Raw genomic sequence first — 14,573 nt, 5'->3', positions numbered from 1 at the left:
CTGATTTCCTTTGGATAAGAAAAACTGTCAAAATCCGATTACAACAAAACACTCTGTTTGCAACATTAAGCATTGCAATTAAGATTGGTTCTCAGACAAAATTTAGCTTACGAGTGTGCTTTGTTCCATAAAAGAAAGGATGTGAACTTAGATAAAGATAACAAAGAAAAACGCATGAGACAATGAATTTGAGGGATGTAAAATTGGTTAAATGATTCATGACATTGTTACAATTTGTGTGATTGATTAGTGCATTGGTTTATTTAATCATTTTATTTCATTTGGAGCTTCGCGATGTTCAAAATTCGCGGCAATATATAATTTGTCATCGTAATAATTATTGATCTTTTAAAAGCTGGAAGTATTAATGATTGCTGATATTTGTTAATCAATGTTATCACAAAGGGAAACAAGAGATAAAGAGGTAAGAGATTTCGTAGATAGCAAAAATCTCCAACCGTGAACAACCATGTTTATATCAATGGAGTGAATGGGGTCCATGCTCGGAAACATGCTCGTCCTCTTCACGCCTACCATCTCGATCACGATATGTCCTTAATAAAACCATTGTCCAAGCTCGTGGTCGTTTCCCAAGCTGTCCCAGAAATTTGGAAACAATGGCCGAACATATGCCTTGCAACGTTTATCGGTAAAGTTCCAAATATTTTAAAAAATACTGAATTGAAATTATATTCTTGTCATTCCAAAAGACCTTTGTGAAATCTTAGATGTCATCCAAGATCACTGATATTTGTTGTAGCATAGATTTCAAATAACTCATTGGCTCGAAAATATTGCAGTATCTCAAATAATTTATTAAACGTATTTTAGATGTCCGGTGGCTCTTAGTTCCTTTACTACCTGGACCCAATGTTTTTACAAAGATCCTAATATTCGTAAACCAGGTGGTTGCTACAGAATGCGCGATCTTCCTACCACAAATCAGCTTATCTATATCGATACTGATGAACTTGTTAGTGACTGCGATTGTCCCGATCATATTGTCTAAATACTTTTGTTTTCATGCTTCAATTTTACAGATATTCTACTTTGCTGAGTAGATATAATCATTTGTTGTACTAATTAGTTATTTAAATAAAAAGTAATTAACTGGAAAATAAACTTGCTACATGACCGTCTTTAATGACCGTCCGTTAATAGATTTCAATTTTTCGATAATACTTGTCCTATCGTTTTCACAATATACGATCATTTACGACGATCAGACAAATCCGCAGGCGATACAAATCAGAAATTCATGGCTATAAAACAATCTTCTTTTTAAAAAAAAAGCTGTGTTTCGAACTTTCCAGAAATTATGTCTGTAAAAGAGTATCTTTGTTTTAAAAACCGCGGAAAGATTTTTGAAGCAATACAGAGACAGAAATGTTTGTAGAAATCACGGCTATATAGGTGAATAGCAATCTAAAGCAAAATGGAAAGATAAAAAAAATTTCATGAAGATTCTGAATGAGAGATTCAGTAGATGTTACTATCCTAGTTGAACAGCTTTTCTATTTGTAACAATTTACATTTTTGATTTATTTGATCATGAACAATTCTTCAATAACTTTGAACTTGTTATCAACCGAATTTGCCTGAAGACAAAAGTTTTTTAATACATATGTATATACCGGCAGTTTTTTTTAAATTTATAATTCAGTATAATTTTATGTAAATTCGAAACGGATGAGTCACCAGTTATTTTGAAAAAGTAATATAAAACTGAGTAAAAAATTAAAGCATTGCCTTATATCAGTCGCCGCAAAAAAGTGGTAGCTACTTTTAAAATGAATCCAGTCGTTTCACAGGAGTTACAGAAAAGTAACATTTATTGGCTGTTCCTTATTTTATTATTGTTCCTTATTTTATGTGGTTTATTCAGCTGAAAGGAATTTGACATCGGAAGCTGGGAATTCTCAAAATTAATACTGAAAATGGGAATATCATCACGAGGAATATAACTATTTTTTGTATTAGTTTTATATCGGATACATCGATCGGCTTCTCATAAAGTGAAAAGAACTGAATCTTATGGAAAGTGAAAAAAACTAAATGTTTTAATTGACAAAAAAGTAAGACAATAAGCTATGATTCATATGATTATTAGGAGAATTTCAGAAGATGAAGATGGGTTGCTTAATGCAAAGATCGTATATGGATATGCGCAGAAATCAGCGCTTTCCAATAAGAATGGTGTGCTTCCTGAACAGGAAGAGATCGAACAAAAGACTCTTGACGAAGAACCTGAAATGAAAGAGGGATGCTTAACACAAGAGGTAACTTTTTCACTAAATGTTTACAGGCAAAACATGCGTGTCGAAAGAACTGCTTTGTTAAACCTACGTGAAAAATAATACATGAGGTAGAGACTTTCAAATTTTGAAGATTAGAAATTCGTAAAAAAGATTTTTTAGCTATCTGATGTAACTGAGATTGAGGAAAATGTCGCTTCTTCTTCTGTATCCTTTTCATACTATCTATATAAGGTAATTAATGTTTTTTTTCATTAAATTAAATTAATTCTCACTCCTATTCCCTTTATTTGATGATTCTAATTATTTTCCATAAGATTATAATTTATAACAACTGATTAATTCATACAATTATTTTGATCAATGTCCTAATGACCTAGCAAATTAATTATTTCATTAATAGTTATAATATCCTATCTTTTGACTGTTGGATCTTTTCTCGATAAAGTTTAACATTTTGCAAACCTTACCACTGTTCGCAGCGAATTATACATGATCCACGTGTACGGATGTTGACTACATTGAACCTTGTGATAATTTTGTTATGCTTTTGCTTATTTATAACTATGACAGTTTTCCTAATCAAGGCACTTGCCGTCAACAATATGGTATGTTCAACACTTTCTAGTCACGAATTAATTCATGTTTGAGAGATTAGAATTAATTTCACATTTATTTCTAATTTCCATTAATGAGATCAGTTGAAATTGAGTTAAATTAAATCTCTGAGGCTCAGTGAAAAATCAGTAAACCAATTGCATAACTGATTTCTAAGAGTAGCAAATATTTATAAGTCACACGAAAACAGTAAACCTCAAAGTTTTCACGCCTTTCTTTGTCCAGCATGTATATGATCAACAAACTTTTAAAGTAATCGTGTTCTATTTACACGTTATCAATAGCTGATTAGTACTAATTTATTATCGTGAAGTAAAGTAAATTCCTGAAAATATTTTCGTGAACGAATAAACATCTAAGCATAGAAATAATGATGCAGTTGTATTTTGCACTCAAGCTAGTGTACTTTTGCTTAATTAGGTCTTCATAAGAGCTAATGAAAAAAGCGGGAGTTGACAGATAGCAAAAATTTCGGAAAATGAATTGCCATGTATGTATCAATGGAGTGGTTGGAGTGCGTGCTCAGAAACATGCATGAGTACCTCAGAAATGCCTTTGCGATCACGTCGTGTACTTAAAAAAAGTATTGTTCGCTCCCGTGGCAAATTTCCGCCTTGTCCTGAAAATTTGGCAGCAATGGTTGAAAGGATGCCTTGCAATATTTATCGGTAGTTAATGAATTTTTTCAAATTGTACTTTTTCAAAATAAAATATATTTCCAAAGACAAATTAAATATTTCTCATTTGTATCTAAATTGAGTAAATTGCAGATGTCCAGTCAATCTCAGCTCAATCACTGGATGGACCCAGTGCTACTACAAGAATCCAAGCGAAGGTGAGTCAGGTGGTTGTTACAGAATACGTGATATTCCCACTGTTAATCAACTCATTTATATCGATACCACAAATGTTATGGAAGATTGCAAATGTCTTACTGCTATTTTTTAAACTCCCGTTTCGTTTCCCGAGCGTATGTTTATCTTGCACTCAAAAAACGTTTCTGTAAAATAAATATTTCATTCATTAGAAAGTTTCTGTTTATTTTAAAAAAAAAGTATTTCACTCGATCGCTTGGGCTTTTAAAGGAGACTTGTGATTTTACTGTTAGTTCAGAGTCTGATTGCTAAGATGTTAACCCCGGAAAATGTAATTAATATTTTTACTCGATAATATTTCGTTGTTGGATACTGATGATACTATGATTTGCATACTATTCAAAAAAATGATCCGGCTTTAAATCTACTTCCGCTTTTCCGAACGTGATGTTACAAATCTCTTCTGGTTTTCCTTCACAGCAGTCAATGCAAGACTAGTTACAAATGAAATGAAATTTAAAGTAACAGTGGCCATTTTATGCATTACATTGTTTTTTTCCAAAGAATATTGTATATCTGGCTTCAAATTACTGTAACCAAAGATGCTTAGGTGCTCTTGCTGTTATCAAAAAAAAAAGAAAAAGGAAAGAGAAAACTCATATGGAAGATAGAGTATAGCGATAAAAAATAACAATTAAACTAGAAAGTTAAAATTCAAAAATAAAAATCCACAAAAAAAGTAGCATCAAATTATCATTTTTATGTGAGAATTTCAGTAATTCCTGTTGTTGTCTCCGATTGCAGCTGTAATTCGCATGTGCTACCATAGGTTCCGTTGGGGCAAGTCCGGCATTCTATCAGTGCATCTCCGTTTATAAAACAGTCCCCGCCATCTCTTCAAATTAACATATTTTCAGATTTTAAAATGAAAACGAGAGGACCTTTATGAAAAACGTTAGAATATAAGAGACATATTTAAAACAACAATACAGTATACATGTAGTACAACATACTGCAATTAATCGTAAACTGCTTATGAAAAAATGAAGATATTCTCAAATCTCACGAAATCTATCTCCTATTCCTTAATGAGTAGTGTCGAAACACTATGGAGGCAAATAATAAAAGCCCAAAACGATTACTTTCTATCGTCAGTGGACCATCCAAAACCTAATTGGCATATGTTTGAAAGGGGGCAAATAATTTCCTATTGAAATACCAACTGTTTCTGCTGGATATCTCCGAATATTTCTTCTTAGCTTCTTCTAAACAAAAAAAACTTACGGGCATGGACATGGGATACAGTCTTCTACAGTGCCTTGTGTCGCATCACCGTAAAAACCTTCTGCGCAATTCTCACATTGGTTTCCAGTTGTGTTATGCAAGCAGGACTATAATGAGAGTTAATCAGTTCTGTTAACAGTAATTGTTTGAAAACGGTCCAAAGAGATGTCTCCTAAAGGTACGAATTCTGATAACGTATTGAACTCATTTGTTTTCTTAGCTGCCTTCAAATACTACAGATGTGAAATTTCTTGATATATCACTCTACCAATCTCTTTCATTCTATCAATTTGTTCCCTCTGATCTTTCCTGCTTTATAAAGTGATCCTTCAAATGACTCATTTAATTATTTCAAGAATGTGCTGCTCAACTGAATTCGTCATAATGTTCCAACAGTCGACTGATATCATTGTAAAAAATTTAATGTTGAAAAATGAAGGGATAAAATTATTACAAAACATTCTCCGTGTTCATTGCACTGTGTAGAATGCTTGTTGCACAAACATTTTATGAACTCATTGCTTTTTCCAACTGATACACAGCCTATTTGGCCTATTAAAGCACTACCCTCGAATCCATCTAAACACCTGAAAGAATATTTGATCCTGCAACATAAGCATGGCAATATGCTTGATGTGCTGATGATAGCTGTGGCAGTGGCGAAATTTGATCTCGCAATGCTTATTTTAAATGGTTGAAGTTCCTCAAATAAGAGACTGCTTGATCTGTCAGTCTATTTCTTGTTTTCCACTGATTAAAGTTGTTATTCTGGTTTTAAAATAAATCATAACAATAATGCTTTGATAAATAAATTTTGATTTTGAGCTAAATTCTACAGCTTTATCATCAAGATTCCATCCTGCAATTGACATTTTGCTTAGCTTACTTTTCGCATTGTACTCCAAATGTATTATCAGCACAGTTCAAGCACTCGTGAGTAAATGGACCACAAATAGACGAATGACCATTGCAAAAGCAATCGCCTTTATAACCAAGATAGATCCGATTGCAAATCGGAATGGATTTTCTGAAAGAGAGGTTAGCAAAGTGAATTGGAATTTCTCAAAGTGATTAGCTAAGTGCCATATAAGACTTACTCAGCTTTTAATCGATTTTTCATATCCTTTATTTCAGCAGCATACGTTGCCAATTCAGCACTTAGCATTTGTGCCGTGAAGTTTCTGTCCAATCGATGCTCTTCCAATTTCTGCAGAAATTGCCAAAAATTATGAATAATTTGTAAAGCGAAAAATGAGCGGAAATAGTAACATAAAATACAGAATTATAGCGAAATTGTTCTTTGTTCCTTTGTAAAGTGTAAATTTTATATTCCCATAAAATTTTACAGTAGCAATTTCATTGCCAAACATCCGGCGAACAAATCGTTTACATTTAGATTCGATGATTTTTTGTGCATCCATTTTCTTTTTATGTTCAGCTTTTTCATAAAATTCAAAAATGCGTTCATAAACGGCATCATCACTTATTTCATGATCTTGAATCAAGTGACCCAGTTCGAGTTTCTGGAAAAGAGTGGGCTGAAGTTATGCAAACAGTAATATATTTCATTTCTTGGAATTTGTCAATTCGGAAGAATTCCAATAGTAATGAAATGATCAGACTAAAACAATACAATGAAGTCTTACTTTTTAAGTTCTCATAGAAATTAATTTCATATTTCAATGTAAATTTTAGCTTCATATTAACAGAACCAAACCTGATCGGCAGATAGCCAGGATGTTAATTCTCCAAGATCGAAACTTTCAATACCGTATATCTTCTGACAAAAAATGCCTACTTGTTCCCCTTCGATACGCTGATTTTCATTTGTCAAATTTCCTACCAGCTGAGCAAATTTAGTAACTAATAGTTCCGTGGATGTTGACTGTTTGTTCATTGATTTGAGTATTTCGAGACCATCGATTCCGAGAAGCTGCTTCACTCGATTTTGACAGAGCTGCTTTAATTCTCTGAAGATTTCAAAACTAACCAAATTATACCGAAGCTCGGGTTAAAATAGATTCAGGTTCCGTTCGATTTGTTTTGATGTGTTATACTGTAGTCTCGAAGAGCTTTCTTCTGTCCTACTAATATCATCATATTTATGACGAGCTCTATATCTTACTCCAATTTTGTCTTGGTAGATCAACTGTTTAATCAATGCGACAAAGGATCCATAAATGCTAAAACTGCACCTCTACCTTGAACTGAAAAATGGAATTAAGATGAGTTTACCGGCATTGACACCACAAAAGCAATTATTTGAGTCAAGTAATCAGCAATCGAAAAATAATTTCAGCACATTTTGATTAACTATTTTGAATCTTTAATTGATATTATTTTTTTTTTTGAATGAGATATAAATTTCTAACACTTATTAATCTCCTTAAAACAGAAAAAAAAACTTTACTCGGATACTTTTTCTTGGTTTGACGAATCGAGATTTTCGTAGTATTCTAAAATTTTTGCTAAAAGATTTTCATTACTTGCTCCTTCAGCCAACATCTTTTCAATTTCGGTTTCCTAAAATTTGCACCACTTTCCAAACTCTTCGAAAGCATATTATGTTCGAACTTGAGATGATCGAATCAAATAGTTTCCATTTTTGAACTTTACCTGTTCCCTAGTGAACCAAAGCATTTGTTTGACGAATAAATTATCCTCGTTGATTTTTCTTGGCGATCGCACTGATGGAAACCCATAAATATTATAGATTAGCATGCAAGTTGGAGCAATCTGAAAGTTTACTTTGGAATCCAATTTCTTTCTCTTGACAGACAAGGAATCTCTGCATCATTTCATATTAAACATTAAAAGCCTTACTGTTTTGCGCTTATCATTTTTACTATTTAGTCTTACTTTTACTCTTATCAAGGTGCTTTTTATCCCGTAAAACTTTGTGACTCAGGTGTCCCATTTCAGGTGCTTGAATTTTCGCAGCAAATTTTTTTTTTCAAATGAAATGTTTACCATGTTAGCATACTTTTTATTCGTTTCACTCAATTGCACATAAAACTGATTCAGTTTTCTGACAATTTCATCTCCTGTTCGACCAAACTCATACATATCGGCAACTAAATCATAATTTTGTTCGCCCAATATTACTTGTAATAGTTCTTTGCATGTTTCTCGAAAGCTTCGCACTGCCTATAGATTACAATTTGGGACTGATAATTGTAACCATCAATTAGTGTGAAATTGATCAACGTAATCACAATTAAATGTTTACAAATCAATCCGTTGCTTTTTTATCAATTAAATGGGAAATTTTACAGAGAATTTGAAGCGAACTTCTATTCTGTCCAAATTTCTGTAGAATATAACACGCGCAGAGAGAGGAGAGGAAGAAAGAAAGAGAGAGAGAAAGAAAGACAGGAAAGACCAAGAAGTGATAATTGATTTGATCACCAGGGATACAGACTATCACAGTTTTTCAGTTCTAACAGGAGAAGTCTAGTATGGTCCAGCATTAATTGTGATCCTGTATGAGATCAAGTTACAAACTAGGTCGAATGAATAATTACGACAATAATTATAAAATTATGAAAACAGTATTAAAATTAATTTTCGGGGATAGTGAAGAGAAGATCAAATAGAATGTTACTCTAAAAAGCATTTCTTTAGAGTTTACAATTGAATGAATATTAGAATGGCAATTTTCCTTTTATTTATCTTTGAATTTTTACTTTATTCATTAACAAAGAACAAAAAAGCGGTAGTTTAATTCTGATGCTGTATGAGTTGTTGCGATAAAAATCCCGAAATGTACAGCTGAAATTTGAAAATCACCCTACTACTTACCATTTCTCGCAATCCACCATCGGTCATGAGTAGTTGAGCGTATGCTTTTTCTAACACCAACGCTATATCACCTGTTGTTTTATACAACTTGTTTAGCATATAAACCTGTTCTATGGTCAACCATTTCCACATATTCAAATTACCAATTCGTTCCCATTTTACAATTTTACCTTGTTCTGTATACCTGTCAACCAGAATAACCAACACCACATCTCCTAAAAACAGATTTAAGCAAACTCAAATGAAAAAGAACAAAAACTTTTGTAATCAGTAATGATTTAAGGACATAACTATCCAATGGCATTGACACTACGACACATTGAAGCATTATCGGTAATGAGTGCAATCATAGTTTTGTCATTTCCCTCTTCATTCTGCACCATACAAAATTTCTTTTTCCTAAACAGTTATTACGTAAGAACAAAGTAATAGAACGAAACTAACTTTCATCTGACTCGAAATTCTGAGGTTCCATCCGTCGAATCGTCGGTTTCGTATTTCGCTCCACTCGTTTGGTTACTATTGGTGTTATCCAGTGTTTTGGCTGCGCAGCTTCTGTAAGGAATTTGTCACCATAGTCATCTTGGGCCATTAGTGATATCCTTCGAAATTCATTTCGAAGCTGTAATGATGATTTATTTTGCATCTCTAATAAGTCTATTTGAGCTAAATATGAGATGTTTTCTTTTTAGCCAGGATTTAACTTTGTGCACTGAAAATTTTAAATGAAAAAATATTCATAATCAATTTCTGTCATACAGCCTTTGACTTTTCGCATTTATCACCAGTCGATTTCTGGACACATAAGTAGCCAGTGCAACTTCACTGAGGAATATAATAATCAATCTGATAATGTAAGGAATTGAGATAAAGAAATATTGTCACTTTTGAAGAGCAGAGAACAATGATAATCAAAATAAAAAACATGCAAACACTGCGAAGAAATAAATGAAGATAAAAGAAAAATCGAGGCTTGAATGAATGAATAGTGCAAATCTATATGACGTAAGATAGCTTATAAGATCAATATGACTTATAAGAGTAGGACTGAGTACCTCAGTTATTAAATGTTCTCATCGAAAATTAAAAACACCTAGCGACTAAGCACTAATTTTTTCCCAGCTAAATTATATGCGTCTTTATATCACACAACGAGAGAAATGAAGCTTTGATTTCAAAAATTTCAAATCACTTAAAATAGTAGAAGGATCTCAATTAGGATTATTTTTATATCTTGACCGAGAAATTTGTCTTTCCATAGAGTTAAATTAATTTTCTTCATTCGCAACAAAGCTTTCAGAGGAAACATTTTTTCGAATGTACCATGAAGTAGTTTCTTTCTATGCACAATTTTTTCCCACAAAATTTCTGCACATTATCAGAATTGTAAAATCCGTTACTTTACATCTAAATCTAAGCCGTGTCACGTGAAAAGTGATGGAGTTACATTAGGCATGTCAGGATTCATCGATTCATCGATTAGATTTGCAAAACTTAAGATTTTAGTAGGAAGGAAGTTGACCAGTAAGTGTCAGTTCAAATTTACAGTCTTGCTGTATTGCAAAACACTGTTTTTGTTAGATAGCTTATTGGGCAAAATAGTTCATCTAAATAAAAGAAATGATAACTTTGCATATTCTAATCATACTGGTATTATTTGATGCTCAAATTTCTCAGATTATTAAGTCTCGGATGATTTGTCAAATCAGATCGGTGGTACAATCTTTGGTCATACTGTTTTTATTAATATTTTTATTATTTAATACTTCGGAAATTGGTATTTCTGATTATTTTTATTATGAAGTTGGGCAATCGCAATATTCGATGAATTAAGTTTAAAAATTCTTCAAATTGCATCTCAGATTTGATATTCGACAAGTTTTCAAAAAACAAACCAACCGTAATAAACTTGGGAAAAAGGCATAGAAGGCAGAATTTTAAAAGAAAAAGCCACATGGTTGTAGTGCCGCTGATGATACCACGGATGAATATTACTTGTAGAGAATGGGAATATTTTTGCAGATGGGTAGAAAAGCTCAAGTTCGAGCTCCAGTTTATCAGTTGGATTATCATCCCCTCCTTCCTGAAAGCTTTAAGAGTTCTGTGGGGAAGCACATAATTTATCAGACAACATTTGCAAATAACTTTTGAAATAGAACAACTGACGCTCACTTATCATACAAATGAAAAGGAAAATCACTTCCAAACTTCCTTCTCATTTCTCGAGAAAATTCTTTTCAAAGCCTTTCACAAATTTCTTTCTCCAGTGCAAAGTCTAAGTGAGCAAATTTAATTTGAAATTATTGCTAAAAAAATTTTGCACAAATCACTCTTTAACTGTTTGCTTAAAATTGATGGCTCCAAAATTGGCTAATATGATAAAAGAATTCAATCTTCATTACTTATCACAGTTATACGAAAAAAACGATTGTGTTAATTGAAGCCTATCACTTCCTAAATTTTGTTGCAATCAGCAAATTTAGATGAAAGTAAAGATTCCAGAAAAATTATAAAAAAATATTGCCTTATTTCATTTTGCTTTTGGAAAAGAAATATGCAATCCGAAAGTTCATAAATATGAATGCTTTTTACGCCCAGTGTTTATTAATTCATTTTATTGAATAATGTATTATGGATAAAATTATCACACAAGAAAAATTAAGTTTCAAGTCAAAACTTAAAATTTCAACTGCTGCACTGCAATTTATTAACAAACTCATCAAAGCGTTACCTGTGGATTTCTTCATAATAAATGAAATTTGGACCGAAATATTATATTTTATCGACGATTCTGCCGTATAATTACTTCTAACGTAAAAAGCGAATTTAATGGGAGCAATTCCGTTTCGCAGTAGTTTATTTTAATGGGAAGTGTACTGAATTTTATAAAAATGGCCAAATATTTCATTTTTGAAATTAACATAATCGGAGCAGAGAGACCACTCATCAGAGTTTCAGTAGTCACGGCAATTATTGCATACTTTAAAGAAAAACTTTAGCTATGGTAAAAATATTTAAGGCGTTTTTGAGAAGTGTATAAAGATGATTAGCTAACTGCTGATGCAACAAAACTCAAATTTCATCACAAAGAAATTGATTCATTTGCATTTCTTTATTCATCTAAGAAGCAAGAAACAAGAAAGTGATGTCGAGAGATTGGAGAAGTAAAGAACATACAATAAATGCAAAAAGAAAAGTGCGCAATGAACAAGCTTCTTCAGATTATGCTGGATCTATCTAATCTGATCATCATTTCGTTGTTGTAACAACATTCTGTGCCAAACAAAATTCTTTTTAAAGTGAAAAAAATACACTGAGAATATAATTATTTCAAAAAATTTCTTTTAAGTTGCCACATTTGGTGACATATTCAACCAAATACGTTGTTTCTTGAAGGATGCGTGAGAATCTTCTCCCAAATATCGTTTGAAACGATTGGAAACTCTGAAAAAGAAAATACTTATTGGGATAAATCCAATAAGGCTTCTAAATACCCAACCATATTTTTGATTAATAAACATGCGTCAAGTAAGCGTGAACCTCGCTTCTGTCTGGATAAACGAATACTGTAGAGTTGCATGCATGGCGTTACGTAAGCTTTAGCATAAGCCTTCTTCGATTGATCATCTACAGAGTCGATTATTGAAATGATTTTCTCCTCGATCTTCTCGGCAGTCAAATCGCTTTGTATCATAACATGCAGCTCATCAGCTTTCTCTTCACCGCCAATCATTTTGAATAATTCGTAACAACCTTCCAATAGTGATTCTGTGGCATATTTCTTCGTTTCACCGCTTGCACGTTCAAAAAACTCAAAAATTTTAGATTGGATTTCTTCGCGACTTTTTCCTGCAATCAGATATGAGCAGCACAGAAAATGAGAGATAATAATTAATTTTAAATTTCTTGGAATTATTGAGTGACTAAAAAAAATCACTGTTAAACATATTGTGATGAACTGAGGACAGAAATAATTCAATATGCAAGGATATCTCGTGATAATTTCGTGCAAATTTAATTATCTAAAAAAAATCTAATGCCTACATTTTAATCTTGAAGAAAATAACTTCACTGAAAATTCAATGGAACAAAAACTGACCGTCAGCACTCATTTTCTTGATTTCTTCCTTTTGTGCTTCGGGAAGCCATTTCAAATGCGTACGAAAATAATGTGCCAGTGAATGTTCATTATGTTTATGTTGGTAATCAACAAAGATCTTTTGGCAAATTGAGCCATATTCTCGTGCTTTGGCTCTCCTATCCTCATCCTTAACCTCATCAATCATTGCATCCATCTTGCGCCTAATTTCATCGGCAATACCAACTGATTTTCTCAGTTCCTTCAGTTCTGTTGCTTTTTCATCACCAAAAACGTGCGCAATCATATCGTTACATGGACCGTTCAGGAATTCAGCCGTTTCTTTTTTAGCTTCTTCATTTAGACTTTCGTAGAAGTGCAATACTTTTTCTCGAATATCTGCTTCCGATTTGTTTTCCTCCTTCATCTTTAGTAGCTCATCCTTTTGTTCCTTTGTGAGCCATTTCAGATCTGTCTTGAAATGTTCCTCCAATGAATGTTTATGACCCATCCTTGTAAAAATTCTCATGCATCCAGATCCGTAAATTTTAATTTTTCCTTCTTTTCTTCGTCTATTATTTCATTCAACATTGCATCAGCTTTCGCTTTTAAATCATTCATATTTGCACCCGAATCCTTCATTTTTGCCAATTCATTGTAGCGATCTCCACCAACAACATCTTTTAAAATTTGTCGACAACCGTCGTATAACCGTTCAGTGACATGCTGCTTTGCTTCTCCAAATAATTCTTCGTAATAATGAAACATTTTAGCAATCATATCAGCCCTCGATTTACCATTCTTCTTCATTTCCCTCAATTCCTCCCTCTGCTCCACCGAAAGCCACTTTAAATTCTTCTCAAGATAATTATCGATTGAATTACCTTTGTGTTCGCGTTTTCTTCTCACCAGCTGTCTCAAATCGAAGATTCTGTTACAAGCGGTTTGATATGCCTTAATTTGTGCAAACTTTGATCTATCCGTTGCAGCTGACAACATTTTCATCATCTCGCTCATTGTAGAACTATCATTTTCCAAAGCTTCTAATTCACTTAATCGATTTTCGTAGACCAAACTGCGAACGATTTCTTCACAACTTAACCTCAAGCGCTCTCCCGCATTTTTCTTCTCCTTTCCAGGAAGAATTTGATAGTAAAAAAAGATAGCTTTCAGTATATCGGCTCTTGATTTGTTTCCCCCTATAATTTTTCGAATTTCGCCTTTTTCTTCGTCAGTAAGCCATTGCAAGTAAGGACTGCTGCAGTGTTTTGTGCCATTATTTGCCTGATTCCGCTTATTCCGCATCACAGGTGTTCCGTAGATTTTATGGCATGCAGGACCATATTCCTGAATTTTTTCCTTTTTTGGCTCATCAGTAACATGTTCCAACATATGATCCACTTTGGCTATCAGTTCCTCTATACCTACGCCCGAATCTTTCATCTGTTTTAGTTCAGCCATCTTCTCATCACCAACAATTTGCTTCAGCAATGCGCGGCAGCCTTCTCGAAGCTTCTCACTAGCTTCCTTCTTTTCATCACCGGTTAGACTTTCGTAATAATCAAAAATTTTCTTTTGCATATCCGCTTTCGGTTTTCCTTCTTCCTTCATTTTCCTAATTTCATCTTTCTGGATATCCGTGAGCCAGCTTAGATGCGTTCGGAAGTACTCATCCAAATTGTGTTCATGATGATCCCGCTTATGTCGATCCCCATAGATTTT

General features: G+C 33.1%; 4 protein-coding genes across 4 annotated transcripts in view; 2 read left to right on the top strand and 2 right to left on the bottom strand.

The window, feature by feature from the left end:
• Positions 1 to 182: 182 nt before the first annotated feature.
• LOAG_07559 (hypothetical protein) lies at positions 183 to 1,009 on the top strand (the record flags this gene model as incomplete). The annotated part of the gene is made up of 3 exons (XM_020447474.1): positions 183 to 206; positions 441 to 649; positions 832 to 1,009. The coding sequence occupies 3 exons, from the start codon at positions 183 to 185 to the stop codon at positions 1,007 to 1,009; spliced, it is 411 nt and encodes a 136-aa protein (XP_020302300.1).
• A 1,081-nt stretch (positions 1,010 to 2,090) lies between these two features.
• Positions 2,091 to 3,821, top strand: LOAG_07558 (complement component C6; the record flags this gene model as incomplete). The annotated part of the gene is made up of 5 exons (XM_003143091.1): positions 2,091 to 2,279; positions 2,418 to 2,489; positions 2,738 to 2,863; positions 3,333 to 3,541; positions 3,644 to 3,821. 5 exons carry the CDS (start codon positions 2,091 to 2,093, stop codon positions 3,819 to 3,821), a joined length of 774 nt encoding a protein of 257 aa, XP_003143139.1.
• A 626-nt stretch (positions 3,822 to 4,447) lies between these two features.
• Positions 4,448 to 10,826, bottom strand: LOAG_07557 (hypothetical protein; the record flags this gene model as incomplete). Its single annotated transcript, XM_020447473.1, has 13 exons — positions 10,673 to 10,826; positions 9,218 to 9,395; positions 8,774 to 8,988; positions 7,943 to 8,119; positions 7,589 to 7,708; positions 7,383 to 7,495; positions 6,690 to 6,942; positions 6,319 to 6,495; positions 6,070 to 6,179; positions 5,859 to 5,999; positions 5,427 to 5,559; positions 4,973 to 5,079; positions 4,448 to 4,583 (listed from the first exon to the last, which is right to left on the bottom strand). Exons 1-13 carry the CDS (start codon positions 10,727 to 10,729, stop codon positions 4,448 to 4,450), a joined length of 1,917 nt encoding a protein of 638 aa, XP_020302299.1. The 5' UTR covers positions 10,730 to 10,826.
• Positions 10,827 to 12,233: 1,407 nt separating this feature from the next.
• LOAG_17106 (ladder protein) overlaps positions 12,234 to 14,573 on the bottom strand; it is a gene marked incomplete at both ends in the record, with an annotated part of 9,394 nt that continues 7,054 nt past the window's right edge. Inside the window, 3 exons of the mRNA XM_020449766.1 lie at positions 12,234 to 12,622; positions 12,873 to 13,363; positions 13,441 to 14,480. Coding sequence (XP_020306658.1) covers positions 12,234 to 12,622; positions 12,873 to 13,363; positions 13,441 to 14,480 — 1,920 coding nt within the window. The remainder of the gene's footprint in view (positions 12,623 to 12,872; positions 13,364 to 13,440; positions 14,481 to 14,573) is intronic.

Source organism: Loa loa (assembly GCF_000183805.2).
Source record: "Loa loa unplaced genomic scaffold supercont3.40, whole genome shotgun sequence".
Taxonomy (NCBI): domain Eukaryota; kingdom Metazoa; phylum Nematoda; class Chromadorea; order Rhabditida; family Onchocercidae; genus Loa; species Loa loa.
The sequence above is the reverse complement of the archived record's forward strand: the minus strand, read 5'-3'. Positions and strand labels throughout refer to the sequence as shown.